This window comes from Somniosus microcephalus, chromosome 5, assembly GCF_052327205.1.
Source record: "Somniosus microcephalus isolate GS21.2 chromosome 5, FLI_Smic_1.0, whole genome shotgun sequence".
NCBI classification, from domain to species: domain Eukaryota; kingdom Metazoa; phylum Chordata; class Chondrichthyes; order Squaliformes; family Somniosidae; genus Somniosus; species Somniosus microcephalus.
In genome coordinates this window covers 77,438,434-77,461,717 of record NC_140991.1, presented here as the reverse complement: position 1 = coordinate 77,461,717, position 23,284 = coordinate 77,438,434, and the positions used below count along the sequence as shown (strand labels likewise).

The 23,284-nt window shown below is 47.5% G+C and overlaps 1 protein-coding gene across 2 annotated transcripts in view; it reads left to right on the top strand.

Moving 5' to 3' along the window:
- LOC147117128 (zinc transporter ZIP12-like) overlaps positions 1 to 23,284 on the top strand; it is a 135,776-nt gene that overhangs the window by 52,476 nt on the left and 60,016 nt on the right. For both annotated transcript variants that reach the window (XM_085987852.1, XM_085987851.1), the window contains exon 7: positions 1,965 to 2,137. In XM_085987852.1, coding sequence (XP_085843978.1) covers positions 1,965 to 2,137 — 173 coding nt within the window. The remainder of the gene's footprint in view (positions 1 to 1,964; positions 2,138 to 23,284) is intronic.

Genomic DNA, 23,284 nt, shown 5'->3' with positions numbered 1-23,284 from the left:
CACAGCTGGAATACTGTGTGCAGTTCTGGTCGCCACACTATAGGAAGGATGTGATTGCCTTGGAGAGGGTGCAGAGGAGATTTACCAGGATGTTACCTGGGCTGGAGTGCTTCAGCTATGAAGAAAGACTGGACAGGCTGGGGTTGTTTTCCTTGGAGCAGAGAAGACTGAGGGGAGACCTGATTGAGGTGTAGAAAATTATGAGGGGCATAGATAGGGTAGATAGAAAGGAACTTTTCCCCTTAGTAGAGGGGTCAATAACAAGGGGGCATAGATTCAAGGTAAGGGGCAGGAGCATTAGAGGGGATTTGAGGAAAAACTTTTTCACCCAAAGGGTGGTTGGAATCTGGAACTCACTGCCTGAAAGGGTGGTAGAGGCAGGAACCCTCACAACATTCAAGAAGCATTTGGATGAGCACTTGAAATGCCATAGCATACAAGGCTACGGACCAAATGCTGGAAAATGGGATTAGAATAGACAGGGCTTGATGGCCGGCGCGGACGCGATGGGCCGAAGGGCCTCTTTCTGTGCTGTATAACTATGACTCGACTCTAATACTTTCAAAATTCAATCTAGCTTTTTTTTAACATTTGTTCTTGGGATGTGGGCAGTGCTGAGAAGGTCACAGTTATTGTCCATCCCTAGTTATCCCTGAGGGTATTAAGAATCAGCCATGCAGTGTATACACCAGTCTGGGTGAACATTAATGAACCATTTGGGTTTTACAACAACTTGGCAGTTTTATTTTTTTTCTATGGTCAGCCCACAACTACATTTATCAAATTCAATTCCACAACTTGCCATGATGGCCTCTTAACTCACGATCTCTGAATTGCTCTTCCAGTATTAGAACCGTTCAGGCTCTCCCCACAACTCCCACAGACCCTGGGCACTGGTCCAATCAGCTCCCAGAAGAAAGGGGCTGACCTGGAAGCAGTTGCAAAAATTTTTTTCCATTCTTCGGGGTTCAATTCTGCTTGCCCGCCTGGACCCCACCAGTGGGGCCCACACACACCCTTGTGCAGACCGGTACACCTCACCTCACTGGATGTACAGCCACCACTGCAGCAACAGGTCCCCTCCCAGGTCCATGACTGAAAATCCCCGCTTAGGGTGTCCCTGTCCCTGACCTTTCCCCACACCCCCCAACCGTCATTTGCCTTGTAAGTGGTACTTGGAATTTACACCCTTTACAAGGTACTAAGGAAACTTCTGGAAATGCCAGAGACCTGGAATAACCTGGTCTCTGGCGTTTCTCTGCAGATTCTGCCAGAGTTATGCAGGAGACCATAGCTACCCCTGAGTAATTTCAGACCCATAATTCCAATTGAAACCTAAACTTAGAGTTTGTGCCAGTTAAAAGAGCATTAAACCAGAAGTGGGAATTAGCCTATTTACAAGACTATAAATGCTCCTATGCACTCCTTAAATTATAAAGTTCAAGTCATTGATCACAGAGCATTATATTTATATTTAAGCATGAAGAGTGAGTTTCAGTGGACCATTCCATTACGGTTGCATGAAATACTCTTGTCATCTGGCATCCACACACAAATACTTCCACCTGATTACACTGAGGCCATTGATAGTACCAAACGTTAGAGATCAGGGGATATTAGATAACAATAGAATGTTCTTCGTCTGCATGGTTAGTGCCACTATCATGAGGTTCCATTAATCACTGAGCCAGCAAGGGCCACTTCTAACATAGTATAATCTATCTTAAACTTAAACCAGTTCCATTAAACTTCAGCTTCATTTTATTTCTACAGTATTTGCCATGGAATCCAATATTGCTCATTTTTGAAATGATTCCTGTTTTCCATAATTAGGATTCAGCTTTTGGTTAAAGTATCCTTTGTCCTATTTCTTTTTTCATGTCGATAGCATTTGTGGACATTTACATTTTTGAAAATATTATAATGCACATTCAAAAATGCTAATTGTGGCCTTTTGTTTCTAGAGTATGGATATAGCACGGTGGCTGTTTTGATAATTACTGTGAGCTCCATGTGTGGTATCACCCTACTTGTCTTCAACTCATGCAAACAGACATACCAGCTCATTCTGCAGTTGTTTGTAGGTATCGCTGTTGGAACAATGTCAGGTGATGCATTGTTGCACCTTTTGCCACAGGTAAGTTACTGCACAAAAATGATATTACCAGGTTGCTTGTGGCAAGACACACTGGGGTGTGGGAGACACCAAACTTAAAAAACTACCAAGGTCAAAGATGCTTTAAGAAAAAAAAACACAGTGGCTGACAGGCTTTGATGTAGGTAAATAATTCTATTTTAGTGGAAATATAGGACAGATTTCCTGAGGATGCACTACTGACAGATGGCAATCCCTGGTGGCAGCGCATACTTGGAAAATCAGTCCTCATAGTTCCGTATTAAATCTACTACATAAAAAACAGAAAGGCTGGAATTTTCCGGGGGGTTAGCGGATGGGATTGGTGGCGGGTCGGGTGGGAAACTTGATTTTTTTTGACAGCGGGTCGGCACCCCACTGCAACGCGTCTTTCCCACAGGCACGTATGTGATCTCCAATCTGACCCGACCCACAGAGGCGGGCGACCCAATTAAACCAATTATTGGGTTGTTGACAGACACTTAATAATGCTTTTAATCTTACCTTTTAAATTTAACTGCTCGCCCATGGGGTCCACGTTGCTCGGGGCCCACGTCTGTGAACCTGAGGCAGGAGTTGAATGGCCATTGCTCCAGCTGATTACTTGACAGATTCAAATGTACAGTAAAAGCTCCCACCTGACAGATCATCACTTTCATCAGCCACAAGCTGTTTCTCAGTCCATTTCCAGCACAGATTCTGCAGACTTTCCACTTTCTACTTTCCATCCACTCTTACCTCATTGGAAGAACTCTCTCACCATTGACAGAATGCTTCTGTAGTCTCTACTTCACCTGCCATCTATTCCATCAACATGGGTGCCCTTTATACTGTCTCACCTTGGTCCTCAGAATCCAACCACGATCAGCCCCAACACCAGCAGCACCAATACCACCAGCCTCCTCCACAATCACCTGATGCTGCACAGGACAGAGGGCATCAGCAGCTGAGCATATCGTGGCCCGGGAGGCCAGGGATGACCTCACCATAGCCAGATTTATTTCACCTGGCTGCCACATGATGCACCAATTTGCACCACCCCACACCAACACCATAAAGCATCCCTACAATGTCTAAGCCATTTCTTTCATACTCACCAACATTGCGGGGGGTACCGTCGGGGGGTACCGTTATGTCTCACCATTCACTGCAACGCACTAAGCTGCTTTCAAAGGTGCACACCAATCTGTCCAAGAACGGAAAGTGTTGAAAATAAGGGTTTCAATGTTTGACAGCACATTAACAGAAACTTTACATGAACATTGGATAAAACACCCAAGTGGCTACCCACTTAGTTGGTATGATTGGACTAAGTTGAGGGTGAGCGTGAGGGGTGGCTAGTGAGATGGGGAAATGATAATGTAGATAGAGAGGGATGGGTGGAGGTGCAAGGTAAGTTGATGTGAGCAAGGATGTGCAGGAGTAGGGTAGGAAAGGCAGAGTGATGGGAATGTGATGAGTGGCACAGCAGGATGAAGGTTGAGTGTGGCTTTGTACTAACGTTTCGTGATCTAATGAGATAATTGAAAGGTTTGCGCCACTGCAGCCTGGTCCACCTGACCACATCCTTGCTTGTGCCCTCCTGTGCAATGTGCAACCAGGCTGTTTTGGTCTCCTGGGGAGGTGTCTTCTGCCCATCGGAAGGGAAGAGGAACTCCCTGCGTGCTGTGACTCCCTCCATAAGCATATGGAGGGAGTCATGGGAGAACCTGGGTGCAGCCCTGCACCTCTGTGCGGTGATTGTCAGTGTTTGCAGCACTTCAATGCTTTAGAACACTGACAACACAAATGTCAAAAGAAAGTTGGCCATGGTCCCTTTAAGGAAATCGGCTGATGAATGACGTCACCAGACCTGCTTCCTCCAATTGGGCCGGGAAATGCGCTGGGCGGGCTTAACAAGCCACATCAATGTAAATTCATTTTCCAGAGTGGGATGGAGCCAGCAGCGGGGCCGCGACCCGCCACCAACATCGCCCGCCACAGACCCACCAAGGTAAGGAAAATCCCAGCCATTGTGAATGGAGAATAAAGGCTAAAGATTTCTGGAAGCAAACAAGTTATTTTGGCTATGACACAGGTTTTTGCTTCTGTTTGCAACAATATCTTGGCATCTCTTCTCTGAGTCAGCAGGTTGTGGGTTCAAGCTTGATGATGATACAAAACCCTGGTTAGACCGCACCTTGGGGGAAAAATTGGGTTGCTTTGCGCCTCCTGTTAGTGCCCTGGGGAGGCGCTAATGGGGTGCAAAGCATCTAGCGCCCAGGCATGGCGCCGCTAACGCCTGCTGCGAAATTCAGCAGGAGGTTAGTGGCGGCGGTAGCCAGAAATGCCCCGCGGTGCTGCGCCTCCGGCGATGACATCATCGGCGTGTGCAGCACCCCACTTGCGCCCCGGCCGCAAACTTCAGTTGCGCCTCCTGACCTACCGCCGGACAATATGTCTGACAGGGTCAGGGTGGGATTTTTGCGGTCGCGGCGCCGCTAATAAAAGGGCAGGTGCCGGGTGGCCTTTTTTTTGGGCTGCCTGCCAGCACCTGCCTCCTTTGCGTTCCCTCATGCGGGGTGCCGGCCACGATCGGTCAGCCCGGCATGCCTCTTGAGTGCTGGGCTGTTTTCCTGGCACCTCGCTCCCTGGTGGTCCAGCAGGGCCCCAGTACAAACAGCGCTAGGCCCCTCCCCTTTAATCAGGGGAGGGAGACCTGTAATACCACAGCACTATGTGCTGACGCGCATGGCTCTGTTGCACGTAGCACCGCGATATTGAATGGTAACGCCCCAGGAAGGAGGGGGAACGCTTCTAGTAAGTCCCCGCCTCCTGCTTGGGCCGCTACCACTCAATTTATGGCGCGGGGGGTGCTAACATTTTCGGGGCGCTAAAAGAAGTGCCCCAGCAAAGTTAGCGCCCCAAAAGAAGCGTGACCCAATTTCTCCCCACTGGAGTACTGTGAGCCGTTCTGGGCACCACACCTTAGGAAGGATATATTGGCCTTAGAGGGAGTATAGCGTAGGTTTACCAGAATGATACCCGGACTTCAAGGGTTAAGTTACGAGGAGAGATTATGCAAATTACGGTTGTATTCCCTGGAATTTAGAAGGTTAAGGGGTGATCTGATCGAAGTTTTCAAGATATTAAGGGGAACAGATAGGGTAGAAAGAGAGAAACTATTTCTGCTGGTTGGAAATTCTTGGACTTGGGGGCATAGTCTAAAAATTAGAGCCAGACCTTTCAGGAGTGAAATGAGAAAACACTTCTACACACAAAGGGTGGTAGAAGTTTGGAACTCCCTTCCGCAAATGGCAATTGATGCTAGATCAATTGTTAATTTTAAATCGGAGATTGATAGCTTTCTGTTAACCAAAGGTATTAAGGGATATGGGCCAAAGGCGGGTATATGGAGTTAGATCACAGGTCAGCCATGATCTCATTGAATGGCGGAGCAGGCTCGAGGGGCTGAATGCCCTACTCCTGTTATAACGGCAACCATCCTTGAACTCTCTACCCTTCAAATAGCTTCTGGATTTCACTCCCCTGCTTTGGACAGCGGTTCGTCGATGCTCCATGTCGGCTCCATTCTGCTTACGTTGGCTTTGTCCCTCCATGGGATCTCTGAGTTTGACCCTGGTCTCCCTACTGTTGTCCCCTGCTACCAGGAAATATGTATTCCATTATTTATTACATTTAACCAGGCCTATGTAACCTGAGCTTTTCCCGTGACCATTCGTGTGCGCACTTTGGCTGCCGCTCCAGACCTGAGCCATTTAATATTTTTCCACTTTTTCCCCCTATTTTCCTTTTTTCTCTATCCTTTCCTGACTGCTCTCTCCTGTCGTCATGCCTCCTTTGATTTCTCCTCTCTTGGATGCTCTGCCATCCCAAATCCCTACCCCAATTCTTCATTACTCTTCGACCTTCCTACTCTCCTGCCGCTGTCCCAGGCTTGACTCCCTCTTAGATAAGCCTACAGCTTCCCTCTGTGCCTCTCTTGGCATCCTACGAAGGGCCCATCGAGGCACTTGTCGCTGCTGCCTTACGAGCAGCAACCCCAACTGTCCCATCCTACTCTCTCATCGACTTTCCCGCCCAGCGCGCCCACTAGGGACAAATCTTGTCAATCTCCTCCCCGTCCAACTCATCCCTTCAGCGTTGACCCTGTGGACGCTGGCAGTGGGGCAGCCATCTCCGACCCTCTCCACATCTCCCTATAGAATGTCTGTTAATTTGTGATCAAGGCCCTTGCCATTCATGAGCTTATTGTGGATGATTGCATCGACATCATGGCCCGGACGGAAAATTGGTTGAGGGGTGATGGCACCTTACCCTTAAATGAAGCCTCCCCGCCTGGCTATACCTTCCACCACTTGCCCCACTCAGACCGCCGTGGTGATGGTGTGGCTCTCATCACCAAATCACACCTTGGTCTGTCCCCCTTCTCCTCCGGCACTTTCTCCTTCTTTGAGCATTTCACCTTATTCCAACCTTCTCACCTCTCATTTAAAATTCTTGTTCTCTACCCCCACCCAAGTACCATAAAAATGTTATTACTGAGATATCTTCACTGCTCTCCTCCCTCAGCCTCTGCACCGAACAACTTCTCATCCCCGGTGATTTCAACCTCCATCTCAACTCTTCTTGCTCCCTCTCCTCTGAGTTCACTGCCCTGCTATCCTCCCTTAATCTCTCCCTCCATGTAAACTCCCCAACCCATATTCACGGCCACCCCCTCGACCTTGCCATTTCTTCTGGCCTCGCTACTCCCATCGTGTCAATCGCAGATAAAGCCGTCTCTGACCACTTCCTCATATTGCTTTCCACCCACATCCCCCTTCCACCTGCCCATCCCACCGCAACCCTACTTCCTTCTGTGCCCGCCCCTGGAAAAAACTCTCCCAACTCTTACAACTGCACCAATGAAATCCCAACTGTCCAACCTTTGGCCCTCCATTCACCACGACATTTCTGCAGCTACCGATCTGCTTAACCATACCCTCACCACCACCTTTGATGTCCTAGTCCCAATTAAAACAATTACTCTCTCTCACCCTGGCCGTTCCCCCTGGTACAGCCTTCATCTTCACTCCCTTAAGTCCAAGCGACGCAGACTTGAACTGATATGGCGGACAACTGGTTTAGCCATTTACCGCCAGATCTGGCTGGACCACATAAAGCATTATCGGGCCCTGCTCTCGTCTGCCAAAATTGCTCACTATTCCAGAATCATTTTGGAATGCAAAGATATACCCTGGCTCCTATTCTCTACTGCTAACCATCTTCTTAAACCCCTCTCTCCTGTCTCCTCCACCCTCACCTCCGATAACAAGTGTGAGGAGCTCATGGAATTCTTTGTCTCTAAGATTGAGACCATCCATTCAGCTGCCTCTGCTACTTCCCTTCCTTCCCCTAGCCCACCGAGCCAAACTTCCTCTAATGTTCCCCCCTGCCCTCGCCCTGAACTCACATCTTTCTCCAGTTTCTCTCCAATTCCCCTCATGACCTCTCTGCGCTCATCTTGTTCATGAGACCCACTTCCTGCTCCCTCGAACCTATTCCCACCAAACTGCTGACCACCCAACTTCCTTTTCTGGCTCCCATGTTAGCTGATACTGTTAACCGTTCTCTCTCCTCAGGTACTGTCCCCCTCTCCCTCAAATCTGCCGTCATCACCTCTCTCCTCAAAAAAACAACCCTTGACCATTCCATCCTTGCAAACTACAGCCCCATCTCCAACTTCCCTTTCCTCTCCAAAGTCCTTGAACATGTTGTCGCCTCCAAAATCCATACCCATCTTTCCCGCAATTCCATTTTTGAATCCCTCCAATCAGGTTTCTGCCCTTGCCACAGTATCGAAACGGCTCTCAACAAAGTCACAAATGACATCCTTTGTGACTGTGACAAAGGTAAACTATCCCTCCTCATCCTTCTTGACTTGTCTACAGCCTTTGACATGGTTGACCACTCCATCCCTCTCCAACGCCTCTCCACCATCGTCCAGCTGGGTGGAACTACACTCACCTGGTTCCATTCTTATCTATCTAATCATAGCCAGAGAATCACCTGCAACGGCTTCTCTTCCCACTCCCGCATCGTTACCTCTGGTGTCCCCCAAGGATCTATCCATTCATTGTGTATTCCCTTGCCTTGTTAGTCCTCCAAAAATGCATCACCTCACACTTTTCAGGGTTAAATTCCATTTGACACTGTTCTGCCCATCTAACCATCCCGTCTATATTGTCCTGTAGCCTAAGGCTTCCCTCCTCGCTATTTATCACTCCACCAATTTTCGTCATCTGTGAACTTACTGATCATACCTCCTACATTCATATCTAAATCATTAATGTACACTACAAACTGCAAAGGACCCAGCACCGATCTCTGCGGTACACCACTGGACACAGGCTTCCAGTCACAAAAACAACCTTCAACCATCACCCCCTGCCTCCTGCCACTAAGCCAATTTTGGATCCAATGTGCCAAATTGCCCTGGATCCCATGGATTCTTACCTTCTTGACCAGTCTCTCGTGTGGGACTTTGTCAAAAGCCTTACTGAAGTCCATGTAGACTACATCAACTGCAATACCCTCATCCACACACCTAGTCACCCCCTCGAAAAATTCAATCAAATTGGTCAGACATGATTTCCCCCTGACAAAGCCATGCTGACTATCCCTGATTAATCCCTGCCTTTCCAAGTGGAGACTAATTCTGTCCCTCAGAATTTTTTCCAATAATTTCCCTACCACTGATGTTAGGCTCACTGGCCTATAATTCTCTGGTTTATCCCGACTACCCTTCTTGAACAATGGTACTATGTTAGCTGTTCTCCAGTCCTCTGGCACCTCCCCTTTGGCCAGAGAGTTTCTGAAAATTTGTGTCAGAGCCCCTGCAATCTCCTCCTTTGCCTCACACAGCAGCCTGGGATACATCCCGTCAGGGCCTGGGGATTTATCCACTTTTAAGCCCGCTAAAACCGCTAGTACCTCCTCCCTCTCAATACTAATTTGTTCAAGTATATCACAATCCCCCTGCCTGATTTCTATGTCTACATCGTCCTTCTCCATAGTGAACACAGATGCAAAATATTAATTTGAAACCTCACCTACATCTGCCGGCTCTACACACAGATTGCCACCTTGGTCCCTAATGGGCCCTACTCTTTCCCTGGTTATCCTCTTGCCCGTAATATACTTATAAAACACCTTGGCCTAGAAATTGGGTTGAGGCGCCAAAGTGGCGCCAAGTTCGCCTGGGCGCTGATTTTTGCGCAGCGTTCGGAGCATTAACGAACGTCAGAAATTCAGTTTCAGCGCCCCTAGAGGGAGACGGGGCGAGGCTCGAGGCGCTCCGCGTCCCTCTTAGGGTGCTGAAACTGAATATCACAGCGCAAAGTGCCGCAGCGCCACACGCTGCAGCACGGCATGCTGCGGTACTGCAGTCCTTTCCTCCCATTGTTAAAGGGGAGGGGCCTGCAACAGCCCGATTCCCAATTGCGAGTGCCGGCAAAAGAGCCCGGCAATGCTGCGGGGGGGCGGTCAGGAGGCCAGGGACGGAGGTGCTGGCAGGCGGCTGCCGAAAAAGGCGGCCACCCCGCACCTCCACCTTAACTTGTGCCACTGCCGGCACAGCAAGGCCCCGTGAACCGGGCGCGGGTAGCGAACAGCGCTACAGCGGCGTTCGCTACCAAATATCGCGATCGGGGTGCTAATGGGGCGCTGCGCACACCGATAACATCATCGGTGGTGGCGCAGCGCAACAGGCTAACGCCACCATTAGTGCCCCCGCTGAATATCGCGGGAGGCGCGGCCAGTGGCGCTACAACCACTGACTGCCCTCTTTAGGCGCTAATAGGTGATGCTACATACCCAATTTCTCCCCCCTTGAGATTTTCCTTTATTTTGCCCGCCAGTGTTTTTTCATGCCCCCTCTTCGCTCTCCTAATTTGTTTTTTTAAGTACCCCACTGCACTTTCTATACTCCTCTAGGGCTTCCACTGTTTTTAGTCCTTTGTATCTGCCAAAAGCCTCCCTCTTTTTCCTAATCCATTCTTGTATATCCCTTGTCATCCAGGGTTCCCTGGAATTGTTGGTCCCACCCTTGACCTTTATGGGAACATGTTGGCGTTGTACTCTCTCTATTTCCTTTCTGAAAGGCTCCCACTGCTCTGATGTGGATTTTCCTACAAGTAGCTGATCCCAGGCAACGTTGGCATGATCCTGCCTTATCATATTAAAATCGGCCTTCCCCCAATTTAGAACCTTTATTTCCAGTCCATCTTTGTCCTTTTCCATGACTACCTTAAATCTCACCGAATTATGGTCACTGTCACCAAAATGCTCTCCTACTGACACTTCTGCCACTTGCCCGGCCACATTCCCTAGAATTAGGTCCAGTACCGCCCCCTCTCTTGTAGGACTTTCTACATGCTGGCTCAAAAAGCTCTCCTGGATGCACTTTAAGAATTCCGCACCTTTAAGCCTTTCACACTCTGACTATCCCAGTTAATATTGGGGAAGTTGAAATCCTCTACTATTATTACCCTATTATTTCTACACTTCTCTGAGATTTGCCTACATATCTGTTCCTCTATCTCCCCCTGACTGTTTGGGGGCCTATAGTACACTCCCAGCAAAGTGCTTGCCCTCTTTTTGTTTTTAAGTTTATAGTGATCTGGGTTGTTATGGTTGGGGTTGTCCACCGGGTGGTGCTGTAGCCGCTGCTGCTGCTAAGGTCAGGGGTTTCGCTTCCTGTACAGGTCAGCAAAAGGTGGAATGCCAGGATGCTGATGCAGGCTGTCTGTAAATGTGTTTCCCAGTTGTTAATAAAGTACTTGTGTTAATTCTAACATCTAGCCTCTTTGAGTTCCTTGTTCCACTTTCTGGATTTATCATATTTGGCGACGAGGCAACTAAAGGACCCTGCATAAAGAAGAAAAGTCTGCCGGGATGTTTAAACAACAAAATCACGAGCTAAAGTTAGCTATAAGCTGGAAGAGAGCATGGCTGCCACGGTAGGAACGGTTTCCGCTTTTGATATTCAAGCACAAACCCGGGAAGAATACTGTGAAGTGTTGGGTTATTTTTTTGAAGCAAATGAAATAAATGATGCTGGAAAAAGGAAAGCCATTCTGCTTAGTTCAGTGGGAAGCCAAACCTACAGTTTGATGAAAAATCTGCTCAGTCCTGAAAAGCCTGGAGACAAATCATTTGTTGAATTAGTGGCCTTGCTAAAAGAACATTTCAACCCTAAGCCTAGTGAGATTGTACAGCGGTTCAAGTTTAATTCAAGGAACAGAAAAGAGGAAGAGAGCGTAATGGACTATGTAGTGGTGTTGCGTAAATTAGCACAAGATTGCAATTATGGGAACAACCTGAAGGAAATGCTGCGAGATAGGCTAGTTTGCGGAATTATGGAGAACCGAATACAGCGTAGATTATTATCCGAGACTGGGCTTACTTATGAAAAAGCATTGGAACTTGCTCAAGCCATAGAGACAGCGAACCGAGCTGTAAAAGAAATACAGGGTTCAGACAGGGCTAATGCTACGCAAGTTGCTGGTCAGGTTGTTGTGCACAAGTTGAACATGTGTCAGAAACCACAACGTGAGCATGTGAAGGCACGTTATAGATGCAAGGGCGATCACCTGGCGAGTGAATGCCGGTTTCTGGAGGAAAAGTGCTACAAGTGTGGGAAACAAGGACACATAAAATGAGCTTGCAGGGTGAAATCACCTGTGGAGGAATCCAAACCAAAAGGGGGAGGACAGCACAACCAAGGGAGAGAAGTGAAAGACATGGAGCACACCACATCAGCGGGGAAGCTGAGGAAGAAGAGGACATGTTCATAATGTATAGCATGTTAGAGAACATTCCAAAAGTGGCTTCTATCACATTGCAACTGACAGTAAATGACTCTAAGGTGAACTTTGAAGTGGATACAGGGTGCGGCATGACCATAATGAACAAGGCAGAGTACTCAAAATTGTGGAACCGTGCAAAAGTTCCAGAGTTAAAGCCTTGCTCCCTGCATTTTAAAACATATACAGGTGAACGAGTAGCGGCATTAGGTACAGCTAAGGTAACTGTGCAACACAGGGACACAGTGGAACAGTTACCTGTAGTTATAGTATCGGGTACCGGACCAAACCTGTTAGGTCGGGGCTGGATAAAAGAACTTAAATTAGACTGGGGAGCAGTACATCAAATAGATGCGGGCAAACAGTTGACTTTGCAAGAAGTGTTGAGTGAACATGAGAGTGTGTTCAAGAAGGAACTTGGCACATTTAATGGCCCCCCAGCTAAGATTTATGTAGACAAGGAGGCACCGCCAAGGTTTTTTAAACAACGACCTGTGCCTTATGCCATGAAGCCAAAGGTAGAGGTTGAGCTTGACCGTCTATTGAAAGAGAACATACTGGAGCTGGTGAAATGTTCGGAATGGGCAGCTCCCATAGTACCTGTTTTAAAACTGGACAATTCGGTAAGACTCTGTGGAGACTATAAATTGACTGTCAATCGGGTGTCCAAACTAGAGCAGTATCCTATTCCCAAAACAGAGGATCTCTTTGCAAACCTGGCTGGAGGAAAGAAATTCACAAAGTTGGATATGAGTCATGCCTACTTGCAGATTACACTGGATGACGAATCAAAGAAGTATGTCACCATAAATACACACAAGGGCTTGTTTACATATAACTGCTTACCGTTTGGTGTCTCATCTAGTCCAGCTATCTTCCAGAGGACAATCGAAGGTGTACTGCAAGGGATTCCACATGTTTCCATCTATCTGGATGACATTCTGGTGATGGGAAGAACCGACCAGGAGCATCTGAGCACTCTGAGAGAGGTACTACAGAGATTGGAGAGGGCAGCGTTCCGGCTCAAGAGGAGTAAGTGCACTTTCCTGGGGAATGAGGCAGTGTTCCTGGGACACAGAGTGGACGCCACCGGGCTCCATCCACTCAAGGAGAAGGTACAAGCACTGCAGGATGCCCCTGCTCCTACAAATGTGGCTGAGTTAAAAGCTTACCTGGGACTGCTGAACTATTATAACAGGTTTTTACAAAACTTGTCGACAGTGTTAGTACCTCTTCACAAACTACTGCGCAAGGAGACACAGTGGCAGTGGGGAGAGGAGCAGGGGATTTCATTTGAACAGTCCAAGAAACTGATGCTGTCGTCGGATGTGCTGGTTCACTACAATGCAGAGAAAGACATCATTCTCTCTTGTGATGCTTCACCTTACGGGGTGGGAGCAGTTCTTTCAAACTGCATGGAAGATGGAACTGAAAGACCAATAGGGTTTATGTCCCGAACTCTAACACCAGTGGAAAAAAACTATTCCCAGTTAGACAAAGAGGGGTTAGCAGTAATGTTTGGGTTACAGAGGTTCCACAAGTACATATATGGCAGGAAGTTCACCATATGCACCGATCATAAACCTCTTCTCTCTCTTTTCTATGAAATGAAAGCAGTTCCACAGATGGTGTCACCCCGGATCCAGAGGTGGGCCGTGACGTTGAGGGCATATGAGTATGTAATCGTCTACAAGGCGGGTGTTAAGTCTGTGTGTTATAGTGAGAATTACTACACAGACCACAAGAGTAAATTTCAACAGGTCTTTACTAGTCGAAGGTCAGGGCTGAACTACCCAATAAACCATTACACAGCCCTTATATACTGGTGTGGTCACCACCGGTATTACAGTATACAGCAGCCAAAATAAAGTAGTGCATCTCTTAAATAGTTCTCTTAAAGGTGGAACGGTTACATACACCACAATCCTCCCTTTTTAGCTTAACAGTATATATTCCCCATTAAACATAACATAATAACATATATACACAACTTCATGTAAAAACAGTTCACAGATTCAGTCTCTCTGGAGGCTTCCTGACTCGGTCCGGATAACGCCTCGGTGGTGTAGTAGTTTTCGGTGGTGTAGTAGGTTCTTTTGGCAAGGTCGATTCGGCTTGAATGCCAGCGTCGGGTTCATCTGGTTCCAGTATCACCGGATCGGAGGTAGATACTATGGGTATCTCTGCTTCATCATTAGGCGTATAGAGTTGTGGTGTAGGTTGTCCCTTTTCGGATGACTCTATGATCTGGTCAGCATGGCGCCTTATTATGCTTTCACCAATGTCCACGGTATACATCAGCGGTCCTAGTCGTGTGCAAATAGTTCCAGGCTGCCATTTCTCGGTACGGTAGTCCCGGGCCAAAACTTGTTGACCTATCTGGAAGGTTCTAGTTGGCCTTTCATTCATGCCTTGAAATTGCCGGTTCTCTACGTCCCTTCTGATGTTTGGCTTGATCAAATCCAGCCGGCATCTTAGTCTTCTATTGAAAAACATCATGGCGGGAGTTTGGTTTGTGACCACATGTGTTGCATTCCTGTACGCAAACAAGAAGTTATCTACCTTATGTTGTAGATTTATGTCTTCATTACCCATGGCCTTTATGGCCTTCTTGAAGGTCTGGACAAACCTTTCAGCTAATCCATTGGTGGCAGGATGGTATGGGGCGGACGTGTAGTGCTTAACCCCATTGTTTTTTAAGAACTTCCTGAATTCTTCGGACACAAATTGCGGTCCATTATCAGAACAGATCTGTTCCGGCAGCCCATTCCTGGCAAATATAGTCCTTAATACTGTGATGGTTTTTTCCGTGGTGGTGGAGGACATCTTTATTACCTCCGGCCACTTGGAGTGTGCATCCACCGCGATTAAGAACATTGAGTCCATAAATGGACCAGCAAAGTCGATATGTACCCTTTGCCATGGAGATGGGGGCCACTCCCATGGATATAGAGGGGCTTGTGGTGGGGCGTTTTGGACCTTCTGGCATCCTAGACAGCTCTTGGTCATTTCTTCGATGTCTCCATCGATACCTGGCCACCACACAAATGCTCTGGCTAGGTTCTTCATTTTCACTCCACCCAGATGCCCCTCGTGAAGCTCCTTTAGCACTTTATACTGGAGTTTGGGTGGAATCACCACTCTGGATCCACACATCAAGGTTCCTCGGCACACTGACAGCTGTTCTCTTCTTTGCGAGAATGCTGGCAACAGTGGTTCGCCATGTGCTGGCCATCCCTTCACCGTTAAATCGTAGACTCGTGAGAGAGTCGGGTCATTTCTCTTTTCCTTTTCAATGGTAGAATTTGTTACTGGTAGACATTCCACTATGGTTGAGTGGAACATCTCCACTGGGTCCACTGTAGGCGCCTCTTCTACCGTTGGCAACAGTAGGCGCGATAAACCGTCAGCATTCCCATGCTGTTTTGATCCTTTGTATTCTATGTCATATTGGTGTGCCCCTAGGAAAAGGGACCACCTCTGTAGCCTTTGCGCTGTCATAATGGAAACGCCCTTTTTAGGGTTGAATATGGATACCAATGGCTGGTGGTCTGTCAGCAGTGTAAACTTCTTGCCCTGCAGGTAATGATTAAACTTCTTTACTCCCCACACAAGGCTGAGAGCCTCCCTATCTATCTGAGCATAGTTGCGCTCAGCGGAGGTCAATGATCTGGATGCAAATGCGACTGGCCTTTCCGAGCCATTTGGCAACTTGTGTGAGAGTACTGCTCCAATACCATAAGGAGAAGCATCACAAGCTAAACGAATAGGTAGCGTTGGGTTGAAGTGAACCAACACTTCCTCTGAGGTGATCAATGCCTTGCTTTTGCGAAAGGCCTTCTTACAGTCCTCGCTCCACTTCCATGGTACTTCTTCCTGCAAAAGAGCATTCAGCGGGTGCAGCACCGTGGATAGATTTGGCAGAAACTTATGGTAATAGTTAATCAACCCTAGGAACGACCTCAACTGGGATACATTTTCCGGAGCGGGAGCCTTCACAACAGCTTCGATCTTGTCAGGTGACTTGTGCAGCCCCTCCTGGTCAATGACATGACCACAGTACGAGATCCGTTTCTGAAAGAACTCACATTTCTGGCGATTAACTCGAAGTCCATATTCCTTCAATCTGGTGAGCACCAGTTTCAAATTTGCAAGGTGTTCCTCATCGTCATCTCCTGTAATCAGGATATCGTCCAAGTAACATTGAGTGTTTGGAATTCCCTGTAATACCTGCTCCATGGCCCTCTGCCAAATTGCTGGAGCCGAAGCCACTCCAAAAACCAGTCTATTATATCGATACAAGCCTCTGTGCGTGTTGATTGTGGGATACTGGCGCGACTCTTCCTCAACTTCCATCTGTAAGTACGCTTGCGCCAGGTCTATCTTGGTGAAGTGTTTCCCACCAGACAATGAAGCAAAGATATCCTCAATCCGCAGAAGCGGATATTGCACCGTGTGAAGCACCGGATTAACTGTGATCTTGAAGTCTCCACAGATGCGGACCTTCCCCGGTTCCCCTGGCTTGTTACCCGATGAACGCTTCATGACGGGAACAATGGGCGTGGCCCACTCACTCCAGTCCACCTTAGACAGTACTCCTGAACGTTCAAGCCCTTCCAGCTCAGCTTCCACAGCAGGTCGTATCGCATAAGGTACCGGTCTGGCTTTGAAAAATTTTGGGTTTGCATGTTCTGCAATCTTGATTTTTGCCTTAATTCCTCTCAGTGTTCCCAGTCCCTGTTGGAACACCTCTTTAGCCTCACCCAATATTCTGGACAATCGTTCAGGTTTGACATCTTTTTTTCCGGAATCTACCGTTATTGCTTTTAGGGCGTGCCAGTCCATATTTATTTTCCTGATCCACTCCCGTCCCAGAAGTGGTGGACCTCCCTCAGGTAGTACATATAAGTCCATTCCTTGGTGTTCTTTGCCCTTGTGTATCACCTTGACTTTTATCTTTCCGATGGGGTATACTCTTTGCCCCATGTATGTCTGCAATACTATCTCCGTATCCCGTAGGGGAATATGTGTGAATAACCTTTTGTAATCTTGCTTATTCATGACCGTCAACGCCGATCCGGTGTCCAATTCCATCTTCACTTGGACTCCTGCTATCTGAAGTGTGACCCAGATAGTTTGTAGGTCAGCTCCCTTACTCACATTGTGAATTCTCAGACTACCCAGTTCCTTGCTGTTGGAGTCTGAATCCGAATTCTGTTCATCCGAACTCTTCTCAGCCACTTTATGTACCTTTCTGCACTTTTCCTGCGGTGACTTTTTGTTGCTGGTCTTCTTTCCTGACCGGCATACTTTAGCTATGTGACCAAGCTTGCCACATTTTCTACATTCCTGGTTTTTAAACCAGCATTGGTTCTGATCGTGTGTTGTCTTTCCACAATGATAACATTTCGTTGTACCCAAAGCCATTTGATCTACGCTGAGTACCGCTGCCTTCAGCTGCATTTCCGCAGTGCCTCTCGCTGCGGCTTCGTGCGATGCTGCAATAGTGACAGCCTTATCAAGTGTAAGATCATTCTCTTCAAGCAGCCGCTTTTGTGTTCCTTCTTTCGACAATCCACACACGAATTTGTCTCTCAGTGCCTCTGTCAGTCTTTCCCCAAACTGACAGTATTTCGCTAGCTTACGCAGTTCAATTAAATACTCCGCGTTGCTTTCCTCTTTCAGTTGCATTCTCGCATAAAATTTAAATCGTTCCGCTAACATCAGCGGTGTGGGGTTCAAATGATTTCTCAGGACAGCAACAATTTTAGCGAAAGCCTGATCCGCCGGTTTAGCTGGTGATAGAAGATGCTTCAATAGCCCGTATGTCTTCGCACCCATTGAGTTTAGTAAGGTTAGTGCTTTATCTTCATCTGATATTTTATTTGCCTTACAATAAATCTCTATGCGTTCTACATACGTGGCCCAATCTTCAACATCGGGATCGAAATCGTTGATGTTACCACGCTTAGGCATCCTCGCAATCTTCTTGAGAAACAAAAAGAAATTTTTCTTTTATTTTTTTTTCATAATGGCGGTTTCCCGCGCTTGTCTTCTTCCCCCGCCTATGAAAATGGCGGCTTCCCGCGTTTGCCTTTCTCCCCCGCTGGCTGTAATGGCGATTGCCACATTGCTGTGTTCGCCCTCCCCAGCGGTTCTCAAATCGTGCCTCCCAGCCCCTCTTGCAGTCCGGTCCTTTCCCCCGGCTGCAGCTGAGTTCTCCGCGTTTTTTTTAAATTTTCTCCCGCGCCTTACGCTGTCCCGGTCGCTGCGCCTCGCGGCCTCGGTAGCTGCCCGGCCTTTTTCACCGGTCGCGGTCGAGCTCTCTCTCGACGCTGTTGCGTCTCCCAGCCCGCTTGCAGCCCGGTCTTTTACACCGGCTGCGTTTGCATTCACCGCGGCTCCCATGCCTTACGCTGCCCCAGTCTCAGCGCCTCTGGCCCCGACTTCTGACCGGCTCTTTTCCCCGGCAGTGGGCGAGTTCTCCGCCCTTATATCCTCCGTTTTTCCCTCCCCTACTTCACAGCCAACGTGGCCGACTTGCTGCTCGTCGCTGATCGGCTTACCCACCACCGTGATCGAAGGGATGATCACTGCCTGTTGCTGATGGAAGGCTTCGTGTCAGGATTCTTCCTTTGCTCTTCAGAACCGCGTCTTTTCTCAGCAGGATGATGAGGGCGGATGCCTCCTCTCAACGCCCGATAAACTGCCTTGGATGTATCTCTGCCGCAGGGTAAGATCGCACTCGTCGCCACTGTTAAGTCTGTGTGTTATAGTGAGAATTACTACACAGACCACAAGAGTAAATTTTAACAGGTCTTTACTAGTCGAAGGTCAGGGCTGAACTACCCAATAAATCATTACACAGCACTTATATACCGGTGTGGTCACCACTGGTATTACAGTATACAGCAGCCAAGATAAAGTAGTGCATCTCTTAAATAGTTCTCTTAAAGGTGGAACGGTTACATACACCACAGCGGGCAAGTACCATGGGAACACAGATGCCTTGAGCCATCTTCCACTGCCAGGCACACCTATCCGTGCAGCTCCAGAGGACAGAGTGTTGCTGTTGGAGGACACTGACATGGCACTTGTGACTGCAGAGCAAGTAAGAACATGGACAGGTAAAGATCCAGTACTGTCTAGAGTTCGAGAATATGTGGTGAGGGGATGGCCACAGCATCCGGAAGGGGCTGACTTCACACCCTACAGTGTCAGGAAAACAGAGCTGTGTGTGCAGGATGGTTGCATGTTGTGGGGAGCACGAGTGATTATTCCACAGCCAGCACGACAGTCTATCCTAGAGCAACTACATCAGTGTCATCCTGGGGTCTTGTGTATGAAAGCCTTGACTAGGAGTTACTTGTGGTGGCCAAAGCTAGATGAGGAGATAGAAAATCTAGTCAAGACATGCAGCACTTGTCAGGAACACTGGAAGGCACCAGCAGCGGCTCCTCTCCACCCCTGGGAGTGGCCGGATAAACCATGGAGAAGATTGCACTTAGATTATGCGGGGCCATTCATGGGGAAGATGTTCCTCACAATCATTGATGCACATTCCAAATGGATGGATGTTTATCCTGTAAATTCTGCTTCCGCCACTACTACTATAGACTGCCTGTGTCGGAGCTTCAGTAATCAAGGGCTACCGGAGATCGTGGTAAGTGACAATGCCACTTGTTTTGTGAGTACAGAGACAAAAGAGTTCTTGAGGAAAAATGGCATAGTGCAGGTGACCTCGGGTCCATATCATCCATCCTCAAATGGACTTGCGGAGAGAGCCGTACAAACATTTAAAGAGATGATGAAAAAAAGTGCAGAAGGGAGTTTAGCAGCCAAAGTGTCACGGCTTCTGTTCAGCTACAGAATAACACCTCAATCCACCACAGGACTCTCTCCTGCTAAGATGTTATTAGGTCGTAGACTACGCTCCACTCTTGACCTTGTCCACCCAGACCTAAAAAGGAAAATGGAAAACAGACAAAACAAACAAAAAGAGAACCATGACAAAAGAACAGAGAGCCAAAGTTTTGGAGAAGGAGATGCGGTCCTTACCAAGAATTTCAGTTATGGACCTAAGTGGACTCCTGGTTTCATAGACTCAATGACCGGTCCAGTATCATACAAGGTCATGTTGGGAGATGGTAGGGTAGTACGCAGACATGTAGATCAGATACTTACCAGACAAGGGGAAATTGAAATGAAGGTTCCAGATGCAATGGCTGAGGACAGGTTGGCCCCCAGTTATTCAAGTGCATCTGTGGTGACACCACCAGGGACAGCAACAATTCCACAGGAACCCATTCGTCAAGAGGGAACCGTCGTTGCAGAGTCAGATACTCCAAGCACTGCTCAGGAGCAGCTGGTGGCTTCACCACAAACAAGCAGGGACTTTACTGCTAGACGTTCACAAAGGACTCGCAAGCCGCCAGAGAGATTGATACTGACCTGTTAGATTCGTCAAGTATGGAACATGGTGAATGGAGACTTCTTATGTGACCCTTAGGAATGGTTGTTTGTTAAGAAATTCATACTGAAATCTTAAGGGGGGAGGGATATAGTGATCTGGGTTGTTATGGTTGGGGTTGTCCACCGGGTGGTGCTGTAGCCAATGCTGCTGCTAAAGCCAGGGGTTTCGCTTCCTGTATAGGTTAGCACAAGGTGGAATGCCAGGATGCTGATGCAGGCTGTCTGTAAATGTGTTTCCCAATTGTTAATAAAGCACTCGTGTTAATTCTAACATCTAGCCTCTTTGAGTTCCTTGTTCCACTTTCTGGATTTATCACAAAGTTCTACCCATATGGCCTCATTAGAGGAACTTGCTAAGATATCATCCCTCCTTACAACTGTAATTGACTCTTTGATTAATATTGCGACACCCCCTCCTCTTTTACACCCCCCTCTGTCTCGCCTGAAGATTCTATACCCTGGAATATTGAGCTGCCAGTCCTGCCCCTCCCTCAACCGTGTCTCTGTGATAGCAACAATATCATACTCCCATGTGTTCATCAACACCTTCAATTCATCTGCCTTACTTGCAAGACTCCTTGCATTAAAATAAATGCCATCCAACCTTGCCATACTCCCTTGTGCCATTAGATATTTGCTCTGCCTTCCAGGCTGACTTGTTTGTTTCTCTATATTTGGCTGTGCATCACCCCCTACTATAGCTCCACTCCGTATCCCATCCCCCTGCCAGTTAGTTAATTTAAACCCCCTCCAACAGAACTAGCAAATCTCCCCGCAAGGATGTTGGTCCCGTTCCAGTTCAGGTGCAACCCGTCCGACTTGTACATGTCCCACCTTCCCCAGAAGCAGACCCAGTAATCCAGGAAACTAAAGCCCTCCCTCCTGCACCAACTCTTTAGCCACGCATTCATCTGCTCTATCCTCCTATTCCTATACTCACTAGCACGTGGCACTGGGAGTAATCCAGAGGTTACAACCTTTGAGGTCCTGCTTTTTAATCTGCTACCTAGCTCCCTAAATTCTTGTTGCAGGACCTCATCCCTCATTCTACCCATGTATTTGGTACCAATGTGAACCACGACCTCTGACTGTTCGCCCTCCCCCTTCAGAATGCCTCTCCCTAACATCTGTCTGAGGATGAACCACACTGTTCACAATCTTGGTGTCATATATGACCCTGAAATGAGCTTCCACCTCTGTAATATCACCCGTCTTCACCATTGCCTCAGCTCATCTGCTGCTGAAACTCTCATCCATGCCTTTGTTACCTCTAGACTTGACTGTTCCAATGCACTCCTGGCTGGCCTCCCACATTCTACCCTACATAAACTTGAGGCCATCCAAAACTCGGCTGCCCATGTCCTAACTCGCACCATGTCCTGTTCGCCCATCACCCCTGTGCTCGCTGACCTACATTGGCTCCCGGTTAAGCAACGACTCGATTTCAAAATTCTCATCCTTGTTTTCAAATCCCTCCATGGCCTCTCCCCTTCCTATCTCTGTAATCTCCTTCATCCCCACAATCCCCCGAGATATCTACGCTTCTCTAATTCTGCCCTCTTGAGCAACTCTGATTATGATTGCTCAACTATTGGTGGCCATGCCTTCTGTTGCCTAGGCCCTAAGCTCTGGAATTCCCTGCCTAAACCTCTCTGCCTCTCTACCTCTCTACCTTTAAGACGCTCCTTAAAACCTACCTCTTTGACCAAGCTTTTGGTCACCTGCCCTAATTTCTCCTTATGTGGCTCAGTGTCAAAATTGTTTGTCTTTTAATACTCCTGTGAAGCGCCTTGGGACCTTTTACTATGTTAAAGGTGCTATATAAATACAAGTTGTTTTTGTTCCTGTGTTCCTATGAACTTGAGCACGTTGTTCAAGGTGCTAATTCAGTGCAGTACTAAAGGTGTGCTGCATTGTTAAAAGTGCTCTATTTTGGGACAGATGTTAAATCAAGTCCTTGTATATCTGTTCAGATGGCATCATTTGAAGAAGAACAGGGAGTTCTGCCGCTGTCTTCGCCTACATTTCTCCCTCAACCAAAACAACAAAAAAGCACAGATTAACTGGTCCTTCCTCTCGTTTGCTGTTTGTGGAACATTGCTCAGTGCAGTGGCTTCTATAACAACAGAAACTAAACTTTAAAAGTAATTTATTGTCTGGGAAGCACATTGCGAGGTCCTGAGGTCATGATAAGGCGCTACATAAATGCAAGTTCTAATTATCTATCTTTGAACTGATTTGAACTCCCTGCTTTCGATGGGTGAGATTTTTCAGTTCTCAGATTTATTGCTCAATGAAACCATTTGCAGTGGCAAAGATCTTCATCTCAGTGCGACAAAAAGTTACCAGGCCCAACCTACAGAGGTGATGATCCTAATAGCTCTGTCTCATCAACAATGCTGATCGAAAAATTACACATCCCAGACCAGTCCGCCTTTCTGGCTTATAGATGAAGACTGACAGTGACGGATAGCAATGAACGCCTAAAGCAGTAGTGAAAATTTAACAAAACGGGAATTGCAGAATTCAGCAACATCATCATCATTGCTGTTTGAGGGTTTGGATGGAGTTGATGGCCAAGAAATTGGTTGATGCCACATCAGTTTTACAGTTGTAAAATGCATGCGAAAACATCCAATATGTCAAACGGCTTGCTTGCACCACCCGCCATATTGGTAAAGGCAAAAAAAGAGAAAAATTAAAACTTGCAATTATATGGTGCCTTTCACAACCTCAGGATGTCGCAAAGCGCTTTACAGTCAATGAAGTACTTTTGAACTACCTTTGCATATACAATAAGGGGCCTAAGGTCTGTTTGAGGCCCTTTTTG